This window comes from Orbilia oligospora (genome assembly GCF_000225545.1).
Source record: "Orbilia oligospora ATCC 24927 unplaced genomic scaffold scaffold00117, whole genome shotgun sequence".
Classification (NCBI taxonomy): domain Eukaryota; kingdom Fungi; phylum Ascomycota; class Orbiliomycetes; order Orbiliales; family Orbiliaceae; genus Orbilia; species Orbilia oligospora.
In genome coordinates this window covers 222,892-248,298 of record NW_011645674.1, presented here as the reverse complement: position 1 = coordinate 248,298, position 25,407 = coordinate 222,892, and the positions used below count along the sequence as shown (strand labels likewise).

At 45.2% G+C, this 25,407-nt stretch overlaps 9 protein-coding genes across 9 annotated transcripts; 6 read left to right on the top strand and 3 right to left on the bottom strand.

Annotated features, from left to right (window-relative positions):
* Nucleotides 1-416: 416 nt before the first annotated feature.
* AOL_s00117g71 (uncharacterized protein) lies at nt 417-1,445 on the top strand (the record flags this gene model as incomplete). The annotated part of the gene is made up of 1 exon (XM_011127234.1): nt 417-1,445. The coding sequence occupies one exon, from the start codon at nt 417-419 to the stop codon at nt 1,443-1,445; it is 1,029 nt and encodes a 342-aa protein (XP_011125536.1).
* Nucleotides 1,446-3,745: 2,300 nt separating this feature from the next.
* AOL_s00117g70 (uncharacterized protein) lies at nt 3,746-5,511 on the top strand (the record flags this gene model as incomplete). The annotated part of the gene is made up of 2 exons (XM_011127233.1): nt 3,746-4,069; nt 4,168-5,511. The coding sequence occupies 2 exons, from the start codon at nt 3,746-3,748 to the stop codon at nt 5,509-5,511; spliced, it is 1,668 nt and encodes a 555-aa protein (XP_011125535.1).
* An 827-nt stretch (nt 5,512-6,338) lies between these two features.
* AOL_s00117g69 (uncharacterized protein) lies at nt 6,339-8,061 on the top strand (the record flags this gene model as incomplete). The annotated part of the gene is made up of 3 exons (XM_011127232.1): nt 6,339-6,652; nt 6,723-6,987; nt 7,051-8,061. The coding sequence occupies 3 exons, from the start codon at nt 6,339-6,341 to the stop codon at nt 8,059-8,061; spliced, it is 1,590 nt and encodes a 529-aa protein (XP_011125534.1).
* A 1,076-nt stretch (nt 8,062-9,137) lies between these two features.
* Nucleotides 9,138-11,498, top strand: AOL_s00117g68 (uncharacterized protein; the record flags this gene model as incomplete). Its single annotated transcript, XM_011127231.1, has 2 exons — nt 9,138-9,685; nt 9,803-11,498. The coding sequence occupies 2 exons, from the start codon at nt 9,138-9,140 to the stop codon at nt 11,496-11,498; spliced, it is 2,244 nt and encodes a 747-aa protein (XP_011125533.1).
* A 1,299-nt stretch (nt 11,499-12,797) lies between these two features.
* Nucleotides 12,798-13,693, top strand: AOL_s00117g67 (uncharacterized protein; the record flags this gene model as incomplete). Its single annotated transcript, XM_011127230.1, has 3 exons — nt 12,798-13,022; nt 13,107-13,559; nt 13,586-13,693. 3 exons carry the CDS (start codon nt 12,798-12,800, stop codon nt 13,691-13,693), a joined length of 786 nt encoding a protein of 261 aa, XP_011125532.1.
* A 463-nt stretch (nt 13,694-14,156) lies between these two features.
* On the top strand, nt 14,157-15,411 carry AOL_s00117g66 (uncharacterized protein; the record flags this gene model as incomplete). Its single annotated transcript, XM_011127229.1, has 2 exons — nt 14,157-14,408; nt 14,473-15,411. 2 exons carry the CDS (start codon nt 14,157-14,159, stop codon nt 15,409-15,411), a joined length of 1,191 nt encoding a protein of 396 aa, XP_011125531.1.
* A 478-nt stretch (nt 15,412-15,889) lies between these two features.
* Nucleotides 15,890-17,311, bottom strand: AOL_s00117g65 (uncharacterized protein; the record flags this gene model as incomplete). The annotated part of the gene is made up of 2 exons (XM_011127228.1): nt 15,890-16,860; nt 16,981-17,311. 2 exons carry the CDS (start codon nt 17,309-17,311, stop codon nt 15,890-15,892), a joined length of 1,302 nt encoding a protein of 433 aa, XP_011125530.1.
* Nucleotides 17,312-18,384: 1,073 nt separating this feature from the next.
* Nucleotides 18,385-18,987, bottom strand: AOL_s00117g64 (uncharacterized protein; the record flags this gene model as incomplete). Its single annotated transcript, XM_011127227.1, has 1 exon — nt 18,385-18,987. The coding sequence occupies one exon, from the start codon at nt 18,985-18,987 to the stop codon at nt 18,385-18,387; it is 603 nt and encodes a 200-aa protein (XP_011125529.1).
* A 3,522-nt stretch (nt 18,988-22,509) lies between these two features.
* On the bottom strand, nt 22,510-24,657 carry AOL_s00117g63 (uncharacterized protein; the record flags this gene model as incomplete). Its single annotated transcript, XM_011127226.1, has 5 exons — nt 22,510-22,577; nt 22,638-22,866; nt 22,926-23,132; nt 23,188-23,525; nt 23,580-24,657. The coding sequence occupies 5 exons, from the start codon at nt 24,655-24,657 to the stop codon at nt 22,510-22,512; spliced, it is 1,920 nt and encodes a 639-aa protein (XP_011125528.1).
* Nucleotides 24,658-25,407: the final 750 nt, after the last annotated feature.

The following is a 25,407-nucleotide window of genomic DNA, read 5'->3' as shown; positions in this document are numbered from 1 at the left end:
ACCGGAGATAAATCCCAACTTCACTACCAAATCGGAATTTCGAAAATATACTTATTTATATAAAGTAAATATTGTGCTTAAAACGAAGTTACTATGATCTACAACCCCAGATATCAGCGGTCCTACAAGACATGCTTAAATACCGTAATAAATACACTGCTTCGAAGAATAGAATATATAATAAATAGATTCCAAAATATCATATTCCCCACTTCCTCTACTCCCATTTGATACGTATACCACGCTCCACATCCCTCATCCTCCACAAAGCGTGCATAGCAATCCTTACATCAGTATATCCCCCCCGACTACACGAAATGGTACAAGTAAACGAAAACATACCACTTTTTGACTTCCCGGCAGGATATCGAAGAATCCGCACTCCCCTACGACTAAGACCCGAGCGAAGGTTAGCCATGAGCAATCCCACTGCCACCATCTTTCAACCAAATCCGCGACCACCACCACCACCACCACCACCACCACCCCCATCACAACCACCACGGCCAAGACCACCACCAGCACAACGGTCCCCAGATTTAGCACCATTGCCGGTTACCAGTCAAAATGATACCACTCCCCTAGAAGCTGGTGAACGCCCTTCGACAGCTGCAGCTATAAGACAAGAATTACTACTCCGAACTCCATCTCCAATCACTCCCATCGTCACAGGAGGAGATGGACCACCCGGTTCAAGATTTGCAGTTGACGGGTATCAAGATCCAGAAAACCCCGGATGGGAAACCGCCAGCGAGAACGACATTAGCGACAACGACGACGGTGGTGATAATAACAACAATAACGGCGTTGACGACAAAAAAGTAGTCCACGGCAAAAGATTAAAATTGAAAAAATACAGCCAATTACCAGATTCAATGCATCCTACCAAGATCTCAACGAATAGTCTCTACGAAGTCGATGCATCCGAAACATTGGCGATGTTTACCCGAAAAACTCTGGTCACTGTTCCTCCTAGCTCACGTACTCAAATACTCCACCTTGACCCCACAATGGCGGTATTAGAGCGTCTACTCCAACAGTTTCGTCGAGATTATCTCAGAACCGCTATTGGAACATACTCCGAAGCACGCTGTAAAAAAATGTTTTTGATGAAATATCGGGGTTATAAGTTTACGCAGATTAGGACTAATGGGAGAGATGTCTGGGGGAAATGGGTTGTTAGGCAAGGGTTTAGGAAGGGGTTGAAAGGTGGATGTGTGATTTGGAGGGAAAGGAAGGATTTGGAGTTGATGGAGACGAAAGAAACGGATCCTCATATGACACCTCGTGTGATTAGGAAGTTTGCGAGTTTGTTCGGGATTGGGAAGGTGGAGAAGGGGGTTACGTTGAGGACTTGTAGGTCTGTAGGGATGGGGAGTGGGGGTGCTCATAAACGGAATTTTGAGGGGTATCTTGGGGGGCTGGTGTTCCCGGGAGGGAGGTAGAGCACTTAAGAAATTATCGAGAGTTGATCAAGGCGACATGGGCTTTCGGATTTGGCAGACTTAATGAAATAGAGACGGAATAGTGTTAAAGATACTACGAGGCTGGTTTCAGGGCCCTGGTTGACTTGAGTAGTATTCTAGTAATTAATTGGGATAAAATGGCTATGAATATCAGGATTCGAATACAGGAGTCGGTACTGAACTGACTATATGGATAGTATACAATATTCCCAAATTCAATCGTGACACTTAAATACATATCGATATCAATTTATGGCAGTAGACAGATACTACCATGTTTGTCTGAAAGGACGATACGGGGAGACATAATTTAGAAAAGATGTACGAGGCGTATATAAACGATGATCATGTGGATGTCCATTAACCGGAAAGAACCCCGTAGAGGGCTCACAAAATGCATAAGGCTGTTTAGCCTTCGCCGCAGGATTAACATTACCAAACCAGCATCCACAACATAGAATGTTCAAACAACCATTACAATCACGATCTGGCTCACATATAACGGTAAGATCCTGACAACAGCAATCGCGTTCACTACACGGACAATCACACATTACACCAGGTGGTTTTACCTCCTGTGAGGGGTTTACACAGTTCCAGAAGACTCTACCGTTACGACCATTGTCTGTTGTGTAATGTGCACCAATTGAATCCCGATGCCATGTTACACCGGAAAATTGGCGACCGGAGTAGCGATTTGCGAAGCTTTGTTTTGGAGTTTGTAAGGCAGTGCTGAATTGGCTTGTGGCGGTGGTTCTGGATAGTGGGATACCGAATAAGTTTGAACTTGAACCTGAAAGTGTGGAAGAAGATATATTCGGAGTTGGCGCTTGGATAACGTTTGGAAGTGACAGACTGCTATGACTGCTGCGATATGTCATCGGTGGGGTTGCGGCTGGGGGTGTCCTTATGGGTGTATTTGCGGGGGCTATTGGTGTTCTATAGACTGGTCCCGGTGGTGGCATTGCTGGTGGAGCTGTTGACCATATACTTGTGCCTGAGTTTATTGCAGAGGAGTTTAAACTGTAGATTCTGTCGTTTAAATTTAGGGTCGAGGAACTTGCGGGGAGAGGGGGTAGGATAGCTTGTGGGGGTCTGGCTGGGTATGCACCCCTTCCTGTTACTGTCCATGTTATCCCTCCGCCTCTGAAGCCGCTGGTAATTCCTCCTGATCCTATTTGTGCATAGGGCCGTGGGGTTCTGCGTCCTCCGGGATTGTTGTATGTTGCTAGCGGATATCTTTGCATTTTGAAAGTGGTTTATGCAATATATATAAATATTCTTGAAACGAGTGTAGTCTAGTCTCGATGCGAATGAATGAAGGGTCTTGTATATCATTTACAGGGAGGCCAGGGTCCAGAAACGCTTTAATAGCGGATAGCCGTAATTAACAATGCATGCGCAATAGCAAATAAAATTTATTTCCGAGACGACGAGCCATGATTGTTCATAAATGGTAACTCGCTCGTGGGGCTGCCGTATGATCGCCTCGTGATATACGACTTTGGGCGGGTCTTCGAAGGAAGAGCTAAATATATCCAAAGGGAAAACGATAGTCATTACGAAATCACTAAAATAAGTCTTGCGGCTATCGGCTTAATCAATATCAAACAAAGGCGATGGTGTATAGTAACTTGATAAAAATCCAAATATCGAAGTACTTGTCTAGGCATACTTTCTTGTAACTCGGGAGCACATACTATACATCAATTTGACCTATTATTAGATATCTTCACTTTGTTCAATTTCGAAACGAAAATTGATTACAACTGTTGCAATATTGGGTTTTGCCAAATATGAAATGTTACACACACCTTTTTAGAATCCTAGGATCCTGAGAAACACTGTCGACATGTCTCAAAGGTCCATGTGCTGACTAGAATCGGTAGCAATAGAGGCCGACTGGGAAACTATGCTTTTTGCATCCAGCCCGACGCGAAAGCTGTAATGTTTTTTTAAATAAACTCGGCCGTATTAAGTAGTTACTATCAAGTATTTAAGAAGTAGTTTAAATCAGTTAATCAATCATCTTGATACGCGCACGGTCCTGTCTTACATGAAATCCGCAATTATTTGGCTATACACGCATAGATACGTTAATTTCTTCAAAAGATAATACAAGCACATATTTTGTGGAAGAGAATATATTGGTAATATGCATTCCTCTGCTGGTCCATCTTCGTCGGCTAGCTAAGCCTCAATCGAATCAATCTCATCTTAACGCAATACACGTACCCGAGTACCTGGGCAGACATACTCACACCGCGATCGATCACAAAATGGCCCCGGCTCCTCCATGGATCCCTACACCTCGCGTATCATGGATCATCGAGCCCGCCGTCGGTACCCAACTTCCAGCCCTCGATGACTTTTGCATTGGATGGAAAAGATTTTGGGCTTGTGAACCTATCCCCGGTTCGGATATGGATATACCAAACCACCCATTTTACCGAATTGCGGACTATTATCCTACAGACAAGGAGGGCTGCTTCAGCGCCAGTCTACAAGAATTGGGCGCTCTTGACCTCTGGAGGTCTTGTATTAGAAAATGTCTGACTGTTTACCATGCTGATACGATTGATCCGGACGAGCAGCTTGGACGGGTGGGTTTATTCCTTTTAATCATGATATCAACCCAGCTTTCAAAGTGGTACTGGGACTCTGGACTGGTTTATTTATCTAATTATGGTTTCTACAATAGGAGATTATCGAGGAACTAAGCGCCCCACGGCAATTCGAAGAACTCGCGGTTTGTTTTGGCACCGATGACCTCATGCTTGTCGAACGGGGTCACCAATTCTCAACACTGGGTGAATTCCGCGCCCGATCTTTCCTAAGAATGATCGGAGCTATGTTGGAACAACATCAAAGCTTCGTAACGTCTCAATATATCAGACGGTTGATCCAAGGATCTGTTGACCAGCTCGTTGCAATCAGACTCCGTGAAACCTCTCGGCAACGGCCACGACGTAGGGGTGTGGATTGGTCCCGACTTGGCGATGTTGAAGAAGAGAAAGATCCGACGCAGTTTATTACGGGCGATGCACCACCTGGACACCGTCGAGGCCAACCGGTCCCCTTGGAGAGTATTACGAATCGCGTTGTGCAAAGTACGGAGGATTCTACAATGAATCCTGGACCGGCTAACCCAAATCCTAGTTCGCTACCCGCGGCGGGTGGTACTGGTACCTCGAGTAATGGTCCAACTGGGGGACCAGATCCTAGGGCAAGTAGTGGACCTAGTAGTGGGCCGAGTAGCGGACCAGCTGGTGGATCAGGCGCCGTGCCAGGTGCTAGATCGGAAGGGGGGCTAGGAAACGAACTGGGAGAGGTGTCAGGGGACGAGCCGGAAGAGGGTCTAGGCATTGGACCGGGAGGAGAGCTAGGAAATGAGCTAAAAGGCGGGCCAGGCGACGAGCACGGAAATGAGGCGGGCACCGGATCAGCTATTGAGTCTAGTAACAGGTCGCCAAAAGAATCCGATACATATACCCAGGGTGATGGCCCTTTGGACCTCATGGATATTGATAATGACAACTTCGAAACAGCAAGTGAGGGACACTCGGAAGATTATACTCTCCAAATGCCGGAACAACGGGATCCTTGGGAAGTGATGAGAGACCTTGAATTCTCTGACGAACGAAAAACGATAGATGATACGCGAACTCCTTTTCCAGGAATAACCCTATCGAGCACATTGAAGAAATATAACCACGGTGTCTACTGGCCGGATAGAACAAGATATTTCACGCCGCCAAATGTCATCGAGCCGATACTGCCGCGCTCTGATGTTATATCGCCGCTTATTTTGGGTCTTTCATTGCGCCAGATCGCGAATAGGTTGACTGCAGATACATATACGCCGAGTGTTCCTCTAATTTCTGCTATAAGTCTCGATGTTAACACTATTGAGTCTAATTTGATAGAAGCGAGGGCTCTGAATAGTCAACCTCTGCCCCAGCCTAGCGGAACAATTGTTCCAACTGAGGCTTTAGGGCAAATGGACATAGATGATGATGGGTGGGGATCCTCGGGTACTTCATGATGTGGCTTCTACAGTCTTGAACGGCGTATGCACAATTAACATTGGTGTAGTTCTCCTGATATCTGATACAATCGGTGCACTTAACTCTCTTGTTTCAGCATATAAGGCTTTTCGGGATACATAACTTAACGTCTTTCCTGGTCTCCAAGCATTCCAATTTCTTGCTAAAACGCGACGAGATAGCATTGGGGCTTGTCATGATGGAATATGTTGTGCTCAAGGGAGTTTTCTGTAGGATTCAAAAATTGATAATGATACTATCCCGCCTTTTTGCGGTCATAGATATGGAGTCAATAGAGCTAGTGGTGAAAATTAAATCCTTTCTACTTAGATGGGATGTGTCTCTGCATTGTATTGTCATATCTGTTTAGTCTGGGATATCTGTTGTTCTTTATTGCGAGGTTTTCAAGTAAGCTAATGTAGGATTTGTGGGTATGACGTAAGCTTGCTGCGTAGGAGGTCACATGATGTATTTGGAATGAAGAATTGGGGTCACTTGAGAATCTCAGGTGGTTGACATGAGAATCTCATGTGGGCAGCCAGAACGTCTGTGCTGGTGGATAAGTCACATGACAACTTTGGGCTTCAGAAGTGGTGACTGAGACAACACAAAACCAAATGTGTTGACCGCCTAAGTCAAAATGTGTTGTTTCTCAAAATACCACTTTTGACCAATTTTAACCACGTGATCCGGCTATGCTGCTTTGCGCGCCCGCGTCTGTGCGAGCGAGTTCTGGTTCAACACCCAACCACCATCCTGCTCACCGCCCACCGACTTCGAATGCCATTCCCTCGATACCCTCGATAGTGAATCAGTGCAGTGGAACATGACACTGCCTGAGTTTCTTTCAAACTGGCTATCCGCCCTATCTTCGATCCTTACGACCGGTGATGCAGACGCCTTTGGCCTCTTCTTCGGCATCGACACCCGCCCTTCTAAAACAACCACCTACCTTCAACAAGCGCTTGCGAGCTCGACGCTAGACGAAGATGCAGAGCTGGATGCTATTAGGGATATTATAGACCCCGATGACCAATGGAGCTCAATTGCGAGGATGGTACAAGCGTACCTCCTCTACCTCCGTAGTGCCCGCCAGGATATCGGTCTATCGCATCGGTTTGAGTTGTTGCTAAAGTTCATGTATGGTCGTCCCTTTGTTTATCTTTTCTTTCTTTCTTGGGGGAGGTGCAATGCTAATACTGTTCAATAGGAACGCTGTATCCAGTGCTGCTGACAATAACAATGGGGCGGTTCTGAATGTACTTGTTCTTGAAGGATCGAAGCACATAACACGACTTGGTATCATGTGCGATGATTTAGCCGACGATGGTAGTTACAAATATTCCGAACAGGCACACTCTGTTGTGCAAAAGTTATTTAACGTCTCGCTCAAGGGAGTTCGGCTCCCTAATGACCTTGGGAAGAGGGAGACATCGGTTGGGATTATCAACTGTTTGTTTAAGTTGGCGTCGAAGGTAGTTATATTCCTTGTTTCTCGGTTCTTTTAATTATGCGTTTCTGACGAATAGGTGTATCAGATGGGTAGGATAGGAAGTATGACGACTATCATAGTGAATCTTCAAAACGTCCTCCCCTCTATCAATATCACCTCCGACACACGATTCTCGGTTGCACAGCGCTGCACATACGCCTACTACATCGGCATAGAATGTTTTCAAACCGCCCAATTCTTAAAAGCTGCGAATACTCTCCAAGAGGCATTCGATCTTTGCCACCCATCTTTTCTTCGGAATCGAAGGAAAATTCTGATACACCTAGTCGCGAGTAATATCATCCTCGGCCGTTTCCCATCCTCGGACTTATATAATCTACCAGAGGCGGTACAACTCAGAGAGGTTTTTTCACCAATAATCAAAGCGATTAAAGTCGGTAATTTTACGGGATTTGAAAGAGCACTGTTTCGATCGAAGAAATGGTTGTTGCACTTTGATATCTTCCATGACTTAGAGATCCGCTGCGAAACCCTGATGTGGAGAAACCTTATCAAGAACGTCTTTGCTGTTAGCGGGAGCACCGCTAAAAACGGAGTTGAAAGCGTAGGACTGGATAAAATTCTCGAAGCGGCATTAGTAACCAGAGCCGGGTTACGGCCGAGGGTTGTTGGGCAAACTATCAATGGACAAAAAGAATTCAGAGAAACTATTACAGAGAGCAGTATTTTAAGTATTGTACTCGGACTTGTCGACAATGGATGGTTGAATGGGTATGTTAACCTTGAGAAGGGCATGCTGGCGGGGTGGAGTAGTAAGTCTCGATTGATAACGAGGCTGGCAGACATTAAGAATCAGTATGTTGGGATGCTGTGGGGCGGGGAGAATGGGAGCGGGGTTACGGAGAAGGAAGGTAGTGGAGAAAAAGTTGAGAAAGATGGCGAGACTAATGGATTTCCTGCTGCTGCTGCCGCTGCTGCCCCGGCGCAACAGAGTTTTGGAGGGCTCTTTGCAGGCGGGTTTGGAGATACGAATGGGAATGGAAATGGCGGAGGGTACGCAACGGATCCTGGAGATGACATGGAAATGGAGCTCTAGATCATTCCTCCCATTCCGTCCAATTTTTTTGCTTCTGGAGTTCTGGGGAGGTGTTCTTACTATTGGGGTTTTTCTTTTGATACGATACCTCGTACTTCTTATCGTGTATTTTAGCTAGAGGCGTTGGCCCACGTTCAAATACGGGAAGGCCCGGTTTTTCTAGTCGTCTACAAATGGACGGTTCGGATTGAATATCCTCGACCCAAAAGTCTGTTCTATCTGCCGTGCGACTTACATTCAGCTTTCAAAAACCCTGTTCCGCATGCCTAGCCTTGGCGGGATCCACTTTATTATTCTTATACGGGTTAGAGCTGGTGGGCCGTTTCCGCGGCTGAGGATCCTTCGTAACCGAGCGAGCGAGGCGGAGCCTAGGCTTTTTCCCTTCAAGCTTTCGAAGCTCAAAGGGTGGGGGATACTTCGCTCTTCAAAGCGATGAAGGTGAAAAACATCAACGGGGTTTCCTGATTTGATTGGTCTACCAGCGGGGATTAGGACATCGCACCCGAAAAACAGGATTGGTGAAGGTTATCAATGTTGTCTTGGATTTAGTTCGTCCAATCGGGACGACCGCATGGTTTAACCAGTTTTTTTTTTGATGCTCTTCCCCATTCGCATTTTGCATATGCTGCTTTTTTGAATCCAAAAATACGGGTCTCCCACGCACACACCGCTCGGATGAGGGACTTTAGCGAGAACGTCTTGTACAGGCCTATCGGAAGAATGACTACTCCGTACGTATCTTGCACTTTTGGACTTTTTGGATACTTGAAGACGATTTCCCCGCTTGCGACAACTTTTTTGTTCTTTTCCACTTTTTAAATTTCACTTTTGTGTATATACTCAGCCTTGCTGTGTTTTTTCTTCCTCATCGCTGCGCCTGACGATGTAAAATTTTCCTTTAGTCGGTTACTTTCTAGGTTTCGCGATCCACTGCTGCGCTGGTAGAAACTTTAGTCTTTTTGTCTTCGGCCCAAGGATTCGATGCACATTCGGTTCGCGGGAACAACAACAAACCTCAACTGTTACTCGCTTCCATCCCAAATCACGAGACTCATTCCGACATAGCATAGCCTACCATGGAAACCGCCGCAGGAATAGTCGGCCTAATAGGCTTTGGCTTCCAATTATGCACCATGATAGATAACATCGTCTCATCGTACCGTTCGTCCACAACGGAATTATCAAATATCTCATCGAACATCTTGACGTTATGCGATGTTCTCGAGGTACTTGATAAACGGTTAAAACTCAAAAAACGTACCAATTCCTTCGGGAGTACTTCCACTGGTACCCACGGCGGTCACGCAGGAATCGTGAAAAGATCGATAACGCGTGAGGAAGTTGATGATAATAATCTTGAATTGGTACAACTGACGACGACGACTGAAGAAACGGTTATGTCGGAGAGTCAGGCTTGTTTGCAGAATGTGTTGGATAAATGTTGGGGGTGTTTATTGGATATTCAGAGATTGTTGGAGCCGTTTAGAGGTGGGAGTGGTGGTGGGGGTGTAAATGTGCTGGTGAGGTTTAGGTGGATGAGGAAGAAGAGTGATGTGCAGCTCGTCATGGCGAATTTGGAGAGCTGTAAAAGTACGCTTTCTTTGACGCTGTTGGTTATGCGGTAGTATGTCGTCCCCGAGCCTTTTTATATTCACTCCACCGTTATTAGATCGTCTGCGGTTTTGGTATATACATTTATGATTATACGGGGCTGACTAGTTTGTCTTTGGAAACGTTTTAGTTGTGCGGAAGACGAAGAGAAAGTGGATCCGAAGGATATTGCGCTTGCGATACAAAAGCAGGCTGAGCAGTTGAAATCGGAGAAGGATCAGAATTATGCATTTGTGATGCAGCGGTATCTCGATTGCGCTTCTTCTACGATCGGTTCTCCTAAGTCGACATTAGTCCAAAGTCACGGCTACGACGACGATGATGTAAAGAGTTTTGTACTTGACGATAAGGCGTCAACAAGGTACTCTACAGACTTTGAAATAGATTCTGAAGACGAGTTTGATGAGAAGGAAGAAAGCTCTTCTCTGGATTCTTTTTCCATCCCTGGATTACGGTCAGAACCTTCGCGATCCTCACTCCTATCGGTAACGGTTTACCAAAAGGTCGGAAATGAAAGAAAAGAACAAAGACGGAGGAAACGACAGAGTAAAGACTCCGGGTGTGTAATCGAAGACGACGATATTTCAATGTTATCCCGAGAATCGGTTAAATGGCAGCCGTTTTTGTCGTTGGGTTATAAATTGGAATGGTATAGAAGGAACTTTAGACCGGATCTTAACGGTAGACTTTCAAGTATTCAGCAGTTAGCTGATACTTGTGAGTTTAATATCCATGAACTTTTGGCGGGGTGTAGACCTCCTTCGAGGCCTATTACTCCGGTGGATATTTCATCAATCCCGCAGAGCCATCAGAACCAACTTCGAAAGAAACTTAGTAGTCGACATCTTCTATCCCGTCCAACAGCCTTAAAACCCCGCGAAGAAGACTTTTTCCGCGGTATAGTGCGTATCCAAAAGGCTCTCGCCAATCTATCCACCCTTCGCTCCAACGCTCTCAAAATCCTCTCCGCAGCACCAGTATTAATAAGAACCTCCTCCCTCCCTATAACAATCCATACAAAATCCACCGCCACCTCAGCAAATAATACCGAAACGCCACTACGACCATACGTCCTCGACGCTCTCCAGATCCTTCTAACAATCCACACCCTCTCCGAACATCTCCATCAAAAACTACAAGAACTAACATCCCACCGCGACCAAACCTCCAAATCCTCGATTCTATCTCGTCTCAGCCTCTCCAACGACATCTCCCGCTACGAACATACAAAGCGTACATTTTCAAATATAGAAGCCAAATTATCGTTATCACACGCTCAAGAAAGATATTCTCGTGCGAAGGAACTCTGGGAAGCAACGCACGATGTTATCAACGCCGCTTTAGAAGCCGAGTTTTTCTTTTTCGACGATATGGATAGAATATTATCCGCTGCTGTTGCAGAGCCTTTACCGAGTTATAACGGGAAGTTGAAGAGGAGTAATTCCTTGGGGTTGGAAACAGATATGTCGGATAACGATGTCAACCGTGGTTACTCAGCGCTTGTAGCCAGTGCGGAAAGACAGAAGTCTTATACACTTATTGATCATAAACTGCGGGGGATCTTACTCTCTGCAAAATCGGAGCTTGCGATCGCGGAAGGGAAAGTCGATTTTGTACCTGTTAACGGAAGGACGGTGGGACAGGTTATTAAGGTGCTGGAAGAAGAGGCGGGGAAGGAGAGAGAGAAGTTGGAGGCTGTGTTTAGGTATTTGAATGATTATGTTTGCTCTTATGTTGCTGGGACAATAGGGAGATTGGATGTTGGGATGGCGAGGTTCGGGGAGAGTTTGTTTATTCCGTTGCGGAAGACGGTTGTTCTTGAATAGTAGTTTTTACATCTTTTCGATAGTTTTGGGATACTCGGTTTGGTGTTCGGGGGCTCTTTTATTCTGTAAATATAACGGGATTGGGATTTGTATCTATATATAGTTGCGTGGTAAATTATATTTATCATGGATGATAATACTAAATTGTTAGTATAGTATAACCTCATTCCCAACTTCTCAGTATAAATGTTGGAGAAAAGCTTTGGACTCAATCAAAAGCTAGATGAATACGCATAACCCTAGATTCTTCCGGTATGCTAATAGCTAGCAATAAGACTAGAGACCCTTCTAGAAGCAGGACATTCAAATCGTTTATGCTACCCTTAGAAACATGTTTCTTGAGTAAAGTTGCTCATTCTTATGGTTTCGGATCCGAGGATCCGAGCGTGTTCCTAAAGCTTATAATTGTATTTCATCCCTCATCTAGAAGGGAAGAAGGGTGTAAGTTTCCTAATCATTTAACATTCAGTTAACCTCGAAACCTCCAGAGTTAGATATTTTCCATGAAGTTTTTCACAGGACTAACTAATAAGGAATAGGCACCCAAGCTACTACTGCAGAAAGTCCGCCCGCAACAACCGCTTTTGTAATCAGTTTCTCTAGACCAATCTTAGGGATGTTAGATAAGATACCGAAACTTTTTAAGGAATCAAAATTTTTGAAGGCGCCCGGGCAAGGTGAGCCGTGGCATGAGGTCTTGTTAAAGAGCGAGATACTTTTGTCTCGGACCAAGATACGTATAAATTCAGTCCTAAGAAGTTAGAAATCTTGTCATACTCATGAAACTATCGCTTTCGCCGTTTAGTTGAGCTTACGAGAGAATTCTAGTTATGATTTCACAGAATTTCAGGAGGCCTGGGAGCTTCGTGTGGCAATCAAGCCGGGCCAGGAGGTCCCGCATTAAACTCGATCCTAGTCTCGGAGCCTACTCGATCTCCAGACCGCTCCATCCTTAAGTTTGTGTTGAACGTTGTATTTCTCTATTTGGTACTCGTCCCGATCTGGTTAGCGCCAGAGATCTGTGCAACATGTTTATGTTGACAACGTCGCAGAACGTTGGATCCACGTGGGATACTGCGCACAAACGTTCAAACGCTGCTCCAGGACACAGTAAATTACGTCTTTAATTACCTAGGTATGTCTGTAGACGTAACGATAGCTCTGTATTTATGTAATAGGATCAACAGTATCCAGTAAATTTCTCTTTCACCCTCCGTAATCACCACCTTCACCACCTCCACCAAGAACCGTCAACCCTATTGATTGCATTGGTCAGCTTAAACCCACACATCCACGACAATGGATATCTCTTGCAGCGAAAAGCCAGTCCTCGAAGTACCACCAGGGGTTGGTCTCCCCACCATCAACTCGGAGAATCTTCGTACTTCTGCTTTGATGGACCAGAATACGCGCCAGCCTTTCACCCAACGACACTTGCATGTTGTCGGCAAGCGCGCATATGAACTCGCCGTTTCGATCTATCTTGTCACCACTTTCCCCGGTGTCTCCAACGTTAGAATGACGGTATAGATGCCCTTCCAAATATCTTAGCTTTTCCCGTCCATGCGAGTCTGCTAACCCATTGGATTCATTCCTTCGAGCCCGTAGGTACTCCATGAGAAGTTAACTACTCTCCAAGAAGTCATCTCATTGTCCTCCCAGCTTGAACTTCATAAGAGCTTGTATCAGTACGGTGGCACATTGGGCGATAAGTCGATGTCCAATGCTTTCTACGCCTGGATGGGCGCTGTTCTTGTCGAAAGCGGGATTGCTCCTGTTTGCAAGTTCTCCGCCACAGTTCTCGAACACAACCACCAAAAGATCCAAAGTCTTGGTGTCGAGCCTGATAATGGGGCATCCAACAGAGTCATCCTTGGTAACATCGGTGTTCAAGCCGGCGTCATGATTGGCAACCAGGAAAACGATGATATCGATGGAATGGAGCTCATGGAGGTCACTCAAACTTTGGCTGATAAATCGGTAAGATTATCAATCGAGCTCGCCGATGGTACCGAAATAAAGAAGCTGACCAGGAAAATATTTGCTTTCAGCCTTCTAAGCGTAAGCTTTCATACTCGAATTCGCAGGACTCTTTGATTAGCGAACCAGGAGAAACCCCCTCGCTTGCCGGGTCAGAGACGATGAAGCGCAGAAAGTTGGCCCGGCCAAAATTTGCCCCCTTGGCCTTCGAGTAATACACAGCGGCTTTCCAGTCGGAGTTTGAAGCCACAAAGTGTACTTTTCGAATCTTGGTAGTTTTTGTCTTCCCCGAGTCAAGTCTGAATTATCGAAATGTTCGCATACGAGCATCTTTTGCAGCTTGCAGGGTTATCTTTGTACCAGAAAAACTATTGATGAGCTACTATACTTAGTAGTTACTCTCTAGCTGTCACTTTGCTTTTGGCTTGTAATTTAGTAAAAGTTGCTATATCGTGCCAATGAATGGAAGGTGGAACAGTAATACTTACTCTCAGCACTGGTCCACGATATTTGCTCAGCAACGTACTTTTCCTTTCTACGCGTCCTCCCGTAATACCAGCCATCCTACCCACTTCGTCATCAATCCCTACCCTTTTCACTACTATCTAGTCAGCTAAAATTCTATTATAACACCTATTCTTTTAGTACAAATCTTACCTTACCCATTTCCTTCTCACCATGCCAAAGAACAAGAAATTCGAATTCAGGTTCGATCCTGTTGGCGATATTATGTTGCCATCCCTCCAAGATTGGGACCTATACCAACGTGTCATCACCTTCCGCTTCTATCGCATCAAAGGCGAGAAGCTCCGACGCGATGGAGTTTATGCCTATGTCGACAATATGGAAGACACCAGCAAGGTTATATCCTCTTTCTTCAAGCGAGTTGATGGGAATTATCCCGTCTCAAGGATGAAACTTTTCTGGGATGTAGGTTCTTTCATCTAGATCTTCAACTTTTAATATAGAGTCCTTCGCTGACGGAAGTTTGTAGTATTTCATCCACATCATGAACTCCGGACCCGGTTCGCTCAACATAGGTCGTTTCTTCCAGCTCGAAGGAGTTCTAAAGCTCAAGCTCGAAGCTGGGTATAAACGCGAAGAAGTTGATATCAACGGCTGTGTCGTTGCTTGCTGGCGTCGATATATCAATGCTTTGCGTAAGGAAAACTCCAAGCTCATGGCGCTTTTCCTCAAGAGGATCATTATGCCTCAGGTCGATATCGTCTTCTACAACCTCAACATTCTGAATAAAAAGCAAATTGTTGTATATCGCACTGATGCAGAAGATACCGAGAGCTTGGAGGTTAATCCTGATGACGAATTGGAGCTCGAGCAGGGACAAGATCTTGAGCCCGGTGGATTTGTTGAATATGAAGATGCTGAGGTTTTGGAGGCCAATGCTGTCAAAATTGACAAAGGAAAGGGAAAGGCTGTTACAAACGGCGAGAAGGATCAGAAGGAGGCTCCTGAGTTGGAAGGTATCGGATTCGCCAAAACTATTGATGGATCCGGACCAGAATACCTAGTTATTCCTGAGATCGTCCGCATCGGGACGGCAATCCACCCTCCAAAGAACGGTGAAACGAGTAAGGGTGGCACTGTTAAAGGTACCAAGGGCTACAACAGCGGCAAGCATATAGAAGCTGTTCCTACCAAGCGCAAGGATATCCGAGACAAACCTCTTCCTGAATTCGGGCCTCTTGCTGGTCATACGGACCCACACGAGGAAAACCCCCCTGAGATGGGTGTTATTACTCAAATGACTTCAAATCCCCCCATTGCGCCAAAGAACACCCGTTTCACTATCAAATCAACCATCCATGGTTGTAAGAAATCGGTTGTTGACATGAAGCGTAAGATTGTCAGAGCTACAAGCTTTAAGTTCAAAGGCAATACTTCCGAACAGCACATTGCGGCTTTACAGAAGTAGGGACCTAGTTCTATGAATTTATCTTAGCTCTTTATATTCCCGCTTCTTCTGACCCCATCCTTCTCTTAAATCGGTAAGTTAAAGTTTGTGAAACCTTACAACCATTTTATCAATATCGTAACGGACTAGACTGACTATAAATATGAAATTTCCAGGACCTTGAAACACCTTTCTGAAGACCGAATTTCCTTTTCGAAAACTCCCTATGTTACGTGCAAACGCAATTCATGATTCCATTTTATTCAATTCATGCACGATTCTAATTGTTTGCATTGGTTTACTCCGTCTATATTTCCGAAGAGTTTTAACGGCCTCAAGCACCAAAATGTACTCTCAGATTTATAGGCTACATGTTTTATTAATACTATCATAAGAGAAGCAATAAAAAGGGGGTTTTTCTTGAAATTTGATCCTCTGTTGATATTGACTTAGAGGGCTGTGCTTCCATTATCAGCTTAGTGAGTGAACTCCATAGTGATTAGGCACAAAAGTAAACCAAGAAATCAACCAATCTAGAGGCATTAGCACGTTTAACCATCTCGTCAACTAAAGCCGGGCCTTCCCTTCCAACATCTTTACACCCATCTTGACTTCTTCTGATACTTTTCATCAGGAAATGATGGAGCGCTACCGCAAATTGCATAACCCCTTCCTTCTGCCCCCATACATGAGTGTAATATCCGGGACCGCAAATTCCCCAAATAAACATATTTCTGTTTGCGCGGAAAAATCTCCGAGCTCGTTCGCAACAAAATCCATCAGCCCCATGAATAACATACCATTTCCATGCCTCCAAACCCAGCTGGTTCGTGACCTGTCTGCTCGATGCTTTGTGAACATTGAAAAGTTCCCCGGTCAGCTCATCCCTGATCCTATCATTCGTATCGACTGAAAAAGACAATGCCAAAACCAAACTATCCATATCGCAGTTGCCACAGCAAGGGCTGTCGAGTACTCCTAGATCCATGAGCCACACTATGATACCAGATTCAATCATCCGGCAATAACTGTATTGTAAGAGATCTTTGCTACCGTTGTCAACGCAGGTACTGTGACACATAATATCCTCACTAAACCGTTCTAGAAAAGCGGTCTGAGGCGTTACGATTTGTATTGGCTTGTCACCAGGCGGCCATTTGTAGCCCTTTGCCGCAGAACCGTAATTTTTCCTCATCCAATATTGAACGTGATTCGGTTGCTCCGCGATAGTCATCGGGGTTTCAGAATTTCTACACAGCATCGTAGAGCCGATCTGCTGATGAAATATCATTCCCATATCTCTTCCTTGGGTGATATCATCAATGTGGACGTCGGCGATGGAGCGTGGAAAAACCTCCGGATTGCCACTACGAGAAGTGCGAGAGGCTAGTCTGTGGGAACATTGTGGGGGAGGGGGCTCCGCGGATTCAACAAATGAAAGGAGAGTCGCCATGGAGTCTTCCGCGAGGGCTGTAGACTTCCAAATCTCTCAACATTTGCATGGAAGTTCGTCTGGAGTAGGGCCGTCTGTGATAATGGGAATAATATTGCGCATGGAGGTGACAACGCTATTCCAGCTCACTGGCTTACACCGTGGGTCTGGATAAAGAACCTCGGGGAAATCCATTTCTTTTGCCGTTTGTTCCTTAAGGATCTCCGTCAGGCATTGTAAACAGTGAATATGAGCCTCTGGGTCCCCGCACAGGCACAGGTAATCATGCTTTGTGTCTATAACATGTGGACCCTTAACTAAATTGTCATAGAAGTCTTTGTGCAAACTGTTAGGCCGAACCCCAATAGGTAGAGTATATGAAGCCATTTTGCCTTGTAGTATTTCTAGCGTATCACCGCAGTTTCTGCAAGGAGCCATCCCAGGGGCGCCGTCAAGGGATGATTTGGTATGTTGGCTAAGGGAAGGCATGATCGAATATGTGGATCTTTAGTATAGTAGATAATAAACTACTCCCTGTCTAATTTGATAAATTTCGAAATTGGGATTGGATTCTGGTTCTGCCTAATATTCAATATTAATTCTGAATGTCTCGAGACTAGGCCCCGATATATATTCCATAGTCATAACCTCGCATCCTTCGTAAAGTCATTAACTATATCTAACTTCGGCAGCATATACGGTTTTTCGAGGACAGGATAGCGAAAAGACGCTGGCAAAGGTCAGTGGTAATCTAGTACACCCCTTCAACCCCGTTCGGCGTTCTAGCAAGAAAAGCATCTGGGGCCCCCGGGAGACTGGCATCAGGCGCCCCGGGTCTCGGATCAGTTAATAGTATACATCACTACCCACGGCCACGACAGCAAGATGATGCCTATGACTTCACGCCTAGAGTTAAGGATGATGATCTTTGTCTGAACGAGTTACTGTAGGAGCTTGCTATTTCTCTCAAACTTATATGCACATCGCTAGACGCACTCCAGACGTCACTACAGTGAGCAACTCGAAGATCAGGCCACAGTTTTATAACAGTCGAAAATTGTTGCATTTTTGCATTCTATTTTACAATTTCAGACGGCAGGCCGATGTAAGCCGTTAACTGATAGCCGGCCACAGGTTTACTACAATCAAGCTTATATTAGGGTCGGATTCGATTCTCCCAGGTCTGGGTACGAGACAATGTATATGCGTATGGATGCTGCCCTTTGTGACGTCTGGGAACGAGACCAGTATGGATAGTGTTATATGTTAACCAATCTCTCTATCGACGAATAGGCCTTGATCAACCGATCCTTGATCCCAGGTGCATAGAGGAATACATGTAAATATGATAAATTGACTAAGTGATGCTATAGCTATAGAGAAAAATGCACGACGGCATCATGGCCCGGGCTACTCTGCCGCTTTAAATTGGAAGAAGTTGAGACAAGAAGAAGCTAAATTAAATTCAAAGTTGCCCCCGCTTGCCACCACCTCAACAACACATCGCATGTACCGTTGGCACGCGTACACGCCTAATTTGCATTCCTGGATCCTGGAAGGGTCTAGCAATATTGCCTTCCAAGCTGATCCTGCACGATAAAACCAGATACTCCGAACCTATCCGGCTTGGTATTCGCCGCATCCAAGAATGTCAAAGGTGCAGGAGCCCCACCTTGCGGGTTGTTACCAGCCTGCAGTGGCAGGAAACCCTTGCTGAGAGTAGTATTATAGCTCAAAGTCACTCCAGTAGGGAGGTTAGGGCTGCTATAAATGGTACAAGACCTTCTTCCACCATCTTTATTCCTCATGAAAGTATGTTTCCACACCCAGTTGGTACAAGTATTTGGCATCTCCAAGCATTTCGCGGCGCAATCGCAGGCGGTTCTAACGCCATCTCTCCGGTAAAAATGGAGTTCCGTGACTACACCGGTAATATCGATACCTCTGTAGTAACGGACGCAGCCGCCGCAGTTATTGGGGGCTTGGAGGTTTGGGAAACGGCGCTTTGTGATAATACCCTTGCAGATGGCCCAATCGGAGTAGCGATTGAAGTTTGGAAAGATATCATCGCCTCTGTGAGGGACATCGCAACGGTTGCCGAAGGAGGCGGCAGCCACCAAGGTGATGGCTGCGCAGAAGGAGAGAGCGGTAGCAATGAAATGCATTTCTATTGAATAGAAGAATATAATGCTCTGTGAGAATTGATTATGTAATTTATGAAGTTCTGCAATTTGCAGGTAGGTATCAATTGACAATATAGAACTGGGTTTATTATATTGGCAGTGCAGTGTCTGGTGCTTTGATGGGTAGTACTGATGAACATTTCACCAACTCAATGGCCGTCGAGACCTCATTATATAGTCTCTAGTAGTACTAGTAGGCATATATTTGACAATGCAATCGAAGTTAGTAAATATCGTCAATAGTAAACGCTAAATCAAAGAGACGGAAGATCCCTAGCTTCGAAGCTTTGCGCAAGGCCATTCGGCTGAGAATATTTGAAATAATTTCTTGCAATCCTTTAGTACTTTGAGACCGACATACTCAGCCCAAGCATGTACACGCATGTGAATCGAAGATCTATTGTCTTCAACTGTTGACTCTGCTCTTTCCCTGCGACTTGTCTCGAGGCTAAACTGTTGGCGCTGTTAAAGCTGGGGTATTAGTATCCTGGAGCTCCCAAAATAAGTTTATATACCACAGTACGTACTGCCTTTGTCTTTGGTCCACGCCCCTAGGCTCAACAAAAGTTTGATTCAATTTTAATAACCTCGTTTTCAAGGTACCGATGCATTAATTTTAGAGGCATCTCACAAACGAGAATGCTCGACAGGGCATAAAATATTCGGCGGCATGTAGACGTTTTGATAAGCTTCTATTGCAGCTTCAAATACCTTCCATTTCGTGTCCCGTACCTTTAATTTTGGAACCAGTACTTGCCGTAAGTTGCAGCGCTGGGAATCCCCGTGGTGCCCATTTTATGAGACCAAAAGGAATAAATTCATACTACCTTCTTGGGCTGCGTCACTTGAAACCTCTCTATCCCGTTCCTCGGGCATAATATTTCTGAAGGCTGAAAATATTTTTACGGAATCATTGCTCAAGTTTACTACTCTGGAAACCATTGGATGTAGAACTATCGAGTATATACTTGAGGTTAACTAGTTCTCAGCCTTACGGTTAGCTTGAGGCTCAGTTTACTAGCTGAGTTTATATCTGGGTTGATCTCCCCTTAGGCTGAGTAAGTATATCTACTATTGACGGGAAGACAATTAAAAGTTTCTATTCAGTTCATACCTGCTTACCCACCCTCATCTTGAAATCTTTTAGTACTAGTACAGAAACGGCCTGGAGAGTTTACAAATATAAAATGCGTATGCAGGAGATATTGTCGCAACCGAGCAGGATGTCAGTTTAAAGTTTAAATGAAGGATGACTAACCTCAATAGCTGACCGTGTAAGGCTAATTGAGTTATTGCTAGCTTAGTTTTGCAAGGTATTTTAATATAGTAGTCTGCGCAGATCTGCTTATTTACTATTATATGCATGAAAGCCGCATGCTCTACATAGATCCCCTGTAGAACTACCCGTACCATTCTTCCTCTAATACTGATTAGAGCCGGGGAGTTCATTAACTGTTGTGTAACTGATACTTGGATGCATGTGCGTCCACGTAACCAAGCTACCGGGGCCTCACAGATAGCCTAGGGCTCTCTAAGGAACCTCCAACAAGACAACCACTCCTCTCAGCCAATTCACTGAGCCTCAAGTTGAGTTTTTCTGTTGGGAGTCATGATCAAGAGGGGTTCCCTATCCGGCCTACTCACCCAAATTGTACCTGCGGTTTTGACATGTGAACTTCGTAAATTCATTACAAAGGTCCACGAAAGGATTACAATTAGCAAGAATAAACTAAATTTACTAATACTATTGCGATATATGTATATGGTACTGCTGAGGCCCCTACGTATATAATTCTACAAAAGGATAACTTTGATAACATTCTCATTGGGGAAGATCCATCCGCCGGGCATCGACACACTCGTACAGGAATGGCGTTACTAAAAAACTTCTAGCTCTTACGCCGCAAGATATTGAAATCTCGACGCTGACATTGCATTCGATCGACCTAGAAAAATAGGGTTGTTGTTCAAAGTGACTATTACTTTGAGGTACCCAATCGAAGGGCACTATCATATATAATAGGACTATCCTATGGGGAATTGAGACATACTAGCCATGGGGACATCAGTATATATACGTACTTACGTACGCACTATCCCGGAACTTACCGTGCCAAAAGCCGAACTAGCTAACTCCTCACCTGCTTTGAGACAAATGCCATTAATGGGCGACCATGAATGCTAACTTCGGCGGAGGCAGTGTAGCACCGTAACCACATTCGACAACGCCCGACAGACGTGGAATATACACCTTTATTAGGTAGGCACCTGAGTACTATTCAACTCGTGTGATTATAATTGTGGCCTACGGGAAGGTCAAGGTATAGACCTTCATGAATTCTGTTCTAAATTTAAGATCATGGCGTAGTAAAGATTTTCGTGATACAATAGAATGATATCGAAAGCTCAGGCATATATACTGATGGAAGAGTAAGACCTTTTAATTAAATTTTGCAGCGAGACAAAGTTGATTAATCGGAAAATATGCAGTAGATCTAACCTACTTTGCACTATACTTAGGCGAGATGGTTTTTATTCATATAGTTGCGAATTCGAATTCAAAACCGTACATGGGGCCATTCCCCCAAAGAAGAAACGAGATTATTTCATCTGGGTACGAGACAAACTTCTAACATCAAGCAATAAGATCAATTGGTTTTGAATATATAAAAAAAGTATGACGGTTTACTGTTATATATACGACAGATAAAAGAATATTTTTTTTGGACTGAACAAACAAAATCATGCCAACTTGAATTAATTAAAATTACCTGAACCAAATTTACTGCCAAAATCTGAAGTTTTGTAATTCGCGTTGTGGGCGTGGTTCGGATCACCGTGCTTGACGTAGCCCAGCTCAAAGCCAGACGCATCGAGTCAGCCACGAAAAACAAGGTTGCTTTCAAGTAGGCGCCAACTGAGATGGGCGTATACGATCATCATGGCCACGATCCATTGAGATTTAATTAACCAGAGTAGATTAGAAACACTAACCACTAGAGCACATCGCATCCAATCCCGAAGTAAGGAGCAAAATATTTATAAAAAGAAGAGAGAGAGGGAGAAAAAATCTAATAGAAGAGCCCAACAAGAGGAGAAGAGACGCATGTAATAAGACTGCTTACAAAGAGCCGAAAAGAACAGATAAGAGGAGGAAGGCCAAAAGCAACCGAGGAAAGAGAAACTAAGTTTTAAAAAGAAGAAGAAGAAGCAACCCGGCATTCAACATTTCATATTCGTTAGTCCAAAATAGTAGAAGATAATTTTTGTGAAAAGATGCCCAAATAATCCCAATCCCCGTTCCCAGCGAACTTTTTTTGACAACTCCCTGCTAAATCCAATTAAGCCTTCGGACCCCACCTGTTAGGCTGCCATTATATCTAGCTCTATCTCCTATTGAGACGTTTGATGCTGTTTCTCGTTTGGGATAGTGAGGGTACAAGCAAATAGAAAACGTCCTGTAACAGTCCTATCGACCTTTCTTACCATTACTAAGTTACCTTTTTAATCGATCTTGATGCTAGCGTAGATCTTCCTGACGAATACCCAGCTGGAGAAGAAGCCGATAGTACCTAAAGCCATTATTGTTAGCGGAGCAAAAAAAGAAGCTTGAGAATGAAAAAGAAACATACCAGTCAAGATGAAGAACAAGAACCCAATCAACAAGCTGTAGCCGAGGTACAAAACGTTGCTGGCAAGGCCACCCAAGCTCAGTTTGCTCAACCAGTAAATAAATGCGTTGAGGATCACATAGAAAGCGCTGGCTCCAGAGATGAAGAATGCTCTCCAGTGCCAATGGTAATTCTCACTGCAGAGAAGGAAGTAAATCATGAGGATTGTGACGGTAGAGCATGTGATAATCTGGTATGGGTCATATTAGTCGTCTGTGCCAAGAGTATGGATGGAATGTTGCTTCTTACCATAATACCGTAGCACACAAACAAGAAACCAAACATGTAGTAGACTCTGTGGAACCAGATCGACGACATGATAAAATACAATTCGACAAAGATGGCACCGAATGGGAGAATTCCGACAAGAAGCATGCTAGGGAGCGGCTTGAGATACAAAGCTTGCTCGGGAATCTGTCGAGGAATCTGGTTGGTTCGGACTGGCGCTTCAAATGCCTATAGTCATGTTAGCTGTAATTCTCGTCCCTGAAAATATGTAGCGATATCATACTGGAGCCCTGAATCCGAACCAACTTCCAGCGAAACTCAATGGTAAGCTGATGACGAACCAGATGCAGACAAGTGCAATCATAGTCCACAGCGGGACAGCGCCAGAAGAGCCCTTCCAAATTAAGAAGAAATTCAAAAAGAAGAACGTGCCAAAGACGACACCAGGAATGAAGATTGGGGTGAACAAGATGTTCTTCCTCCATGATTCACCACCAAATGACTTGTAGACACGAGCAGAGGTGTAGCCACCGACGAAACCTAGAAGAGTGTAAAAGATGATCATGGCGGTGGCAAGGCTACCACGACCGGACGGCGAGAGGAACCCAAGGAGTGCAAACACTATACACCGTTAGTATCCGGGATTGGGGAGGGGGCGGGGCTAATATTACATACAGATGGTAACACCAGTCATGAAGAAGATCTGAGCACCGCTGCCGAGGAAGATACTGAGCAACATGGGGTTCTTTGGAGGCCTAAAGACATCTCCGTGAACAAGTTTCCAACCAGAGTCCTCCTGTACATCCTCATTCAAGTCAAGTTGGTTGTAGCGGGCAATATCCTTCCTCAAGGTCTTGAGGAGAACCATGCTAACCATTCCAGTGAGGAAGACAACGATAATGGCGCTGTTGACGAGCGAGAACCAATGAATTCGTGGGTCGAAGACATGGAGGTACTTGTCCCATCTAGTGGCCCACGCGGTAGGCGATTCCATCCAAATAACACTGTATGTATAGGTGATATCGGTGTTGCCCTCTTCGCTTAACAACATAGGATCTTCGTTACCACAGTCCGCAGTTTTCTTGTCACCACCAGAGACCTTTTGGTGCCTTGAAGAAGGCTGTACGACGACACCGACGACACGGAAAGACCTGTCCTTCCGACCAGGGATACGATGGTAATCAACGATGATATCGTAGTGGTTATTGATGATAGGCTTGGGTTGGGTTTTGCCATCATTGACGAAGCCACCAAGAGAGAAACCTTGGCTGTAGAACTGATTTGATTCGTCGCCAATTTGCGATGTCAGGGTCGCAGCGGGTAAGCCATCGATGAGCCAGTTGAGGTTGTACCCCTGCCAAATACGCATGTTCGTAAACCTTGCCGACCGCTTGTCATGTTTCGACTGGCATAGAAGCTTGCAAGTTTCGTTCTTTCCCATCCTCAGCTCGAAGGGCGAGGTTAGAATACGGTCACCGAAGAGTATCGATCCCAGCGACTCGGATATCTTTTGAGGCCCACCCTCGGGTTGACAGAAATGGAAGTATTCATGGTAATAATCGTATGATATTAAAGACTGGACTTGTTGGCTGGAAGCTTGGATGGCAGGTGTAAGACGATTGACATTAAGAGGGACTAGGTCGCCTTCATTGTAGTCTGTCGGGGCGACTCCTGGCAGGTAAAAGGCTGCGGAAAGGGATGCCCTGAGGGCTATCAGCGCCGCCAGCGACGGCGACGAGCGGAACCACTTCATGGGTGGGAAACGCGAGGTATCGAGGTCAATACAGTGTCCGGAAGATTGCGAGCACGTGCAAACGGGAGATCAAAGTCGGACTGGCACGAAGCCGAAGGGAGGTTGAAAGTAAGCTGATGATGTTCGTGGGTCCGATTTGGCGATAGGTAATTTGGTGGTGTTTTCGAGCTGCAGCAAATTGGCGTAAGCTGTTCTTTTCAGGAACTGCCAAACAAACCAGGCCAAAACCAACGCTCTCCTGAAACCAAACCCGGACCAAAAACAAGCACAGGACAAGCACCCGGACAAGGGAGGACCCACTGTCGCCGAGGACTAATTCGAATCCCCCGACGGAATCTGTCGCGTGAGGACATACGCCACTATCTACCACATACCACCAAACCACGGTGATGACGACGCTTGCGGGGGTTTGCACAGATGGCGAAATATGCTACAGTCTGCGTGGAGGGGTTTATGTCTGCTCAAACCGTGGAGTGGATTTAGCCACCTAACCCGTTCCTGGCGGGCAGTTTCGCCTTAGATCCCAACTGCTCCACTTCCATCTACCCCTACTTCAGGATGAGGCTTCCAAGGACTTCGGGAGCAATAGCATTCCCAGATACCTCTGTTATCGGCATATTGAGACACTAGCGTTTCGTCTTTCTCTACCGATTTTTCTCTCGATTTGAGACTAGCATTCGACAACTACAACACCTCGAGTATCGATCTTCTATGTCTAGGTATAAAACGGTACCCAGCATTGGCCGTGAG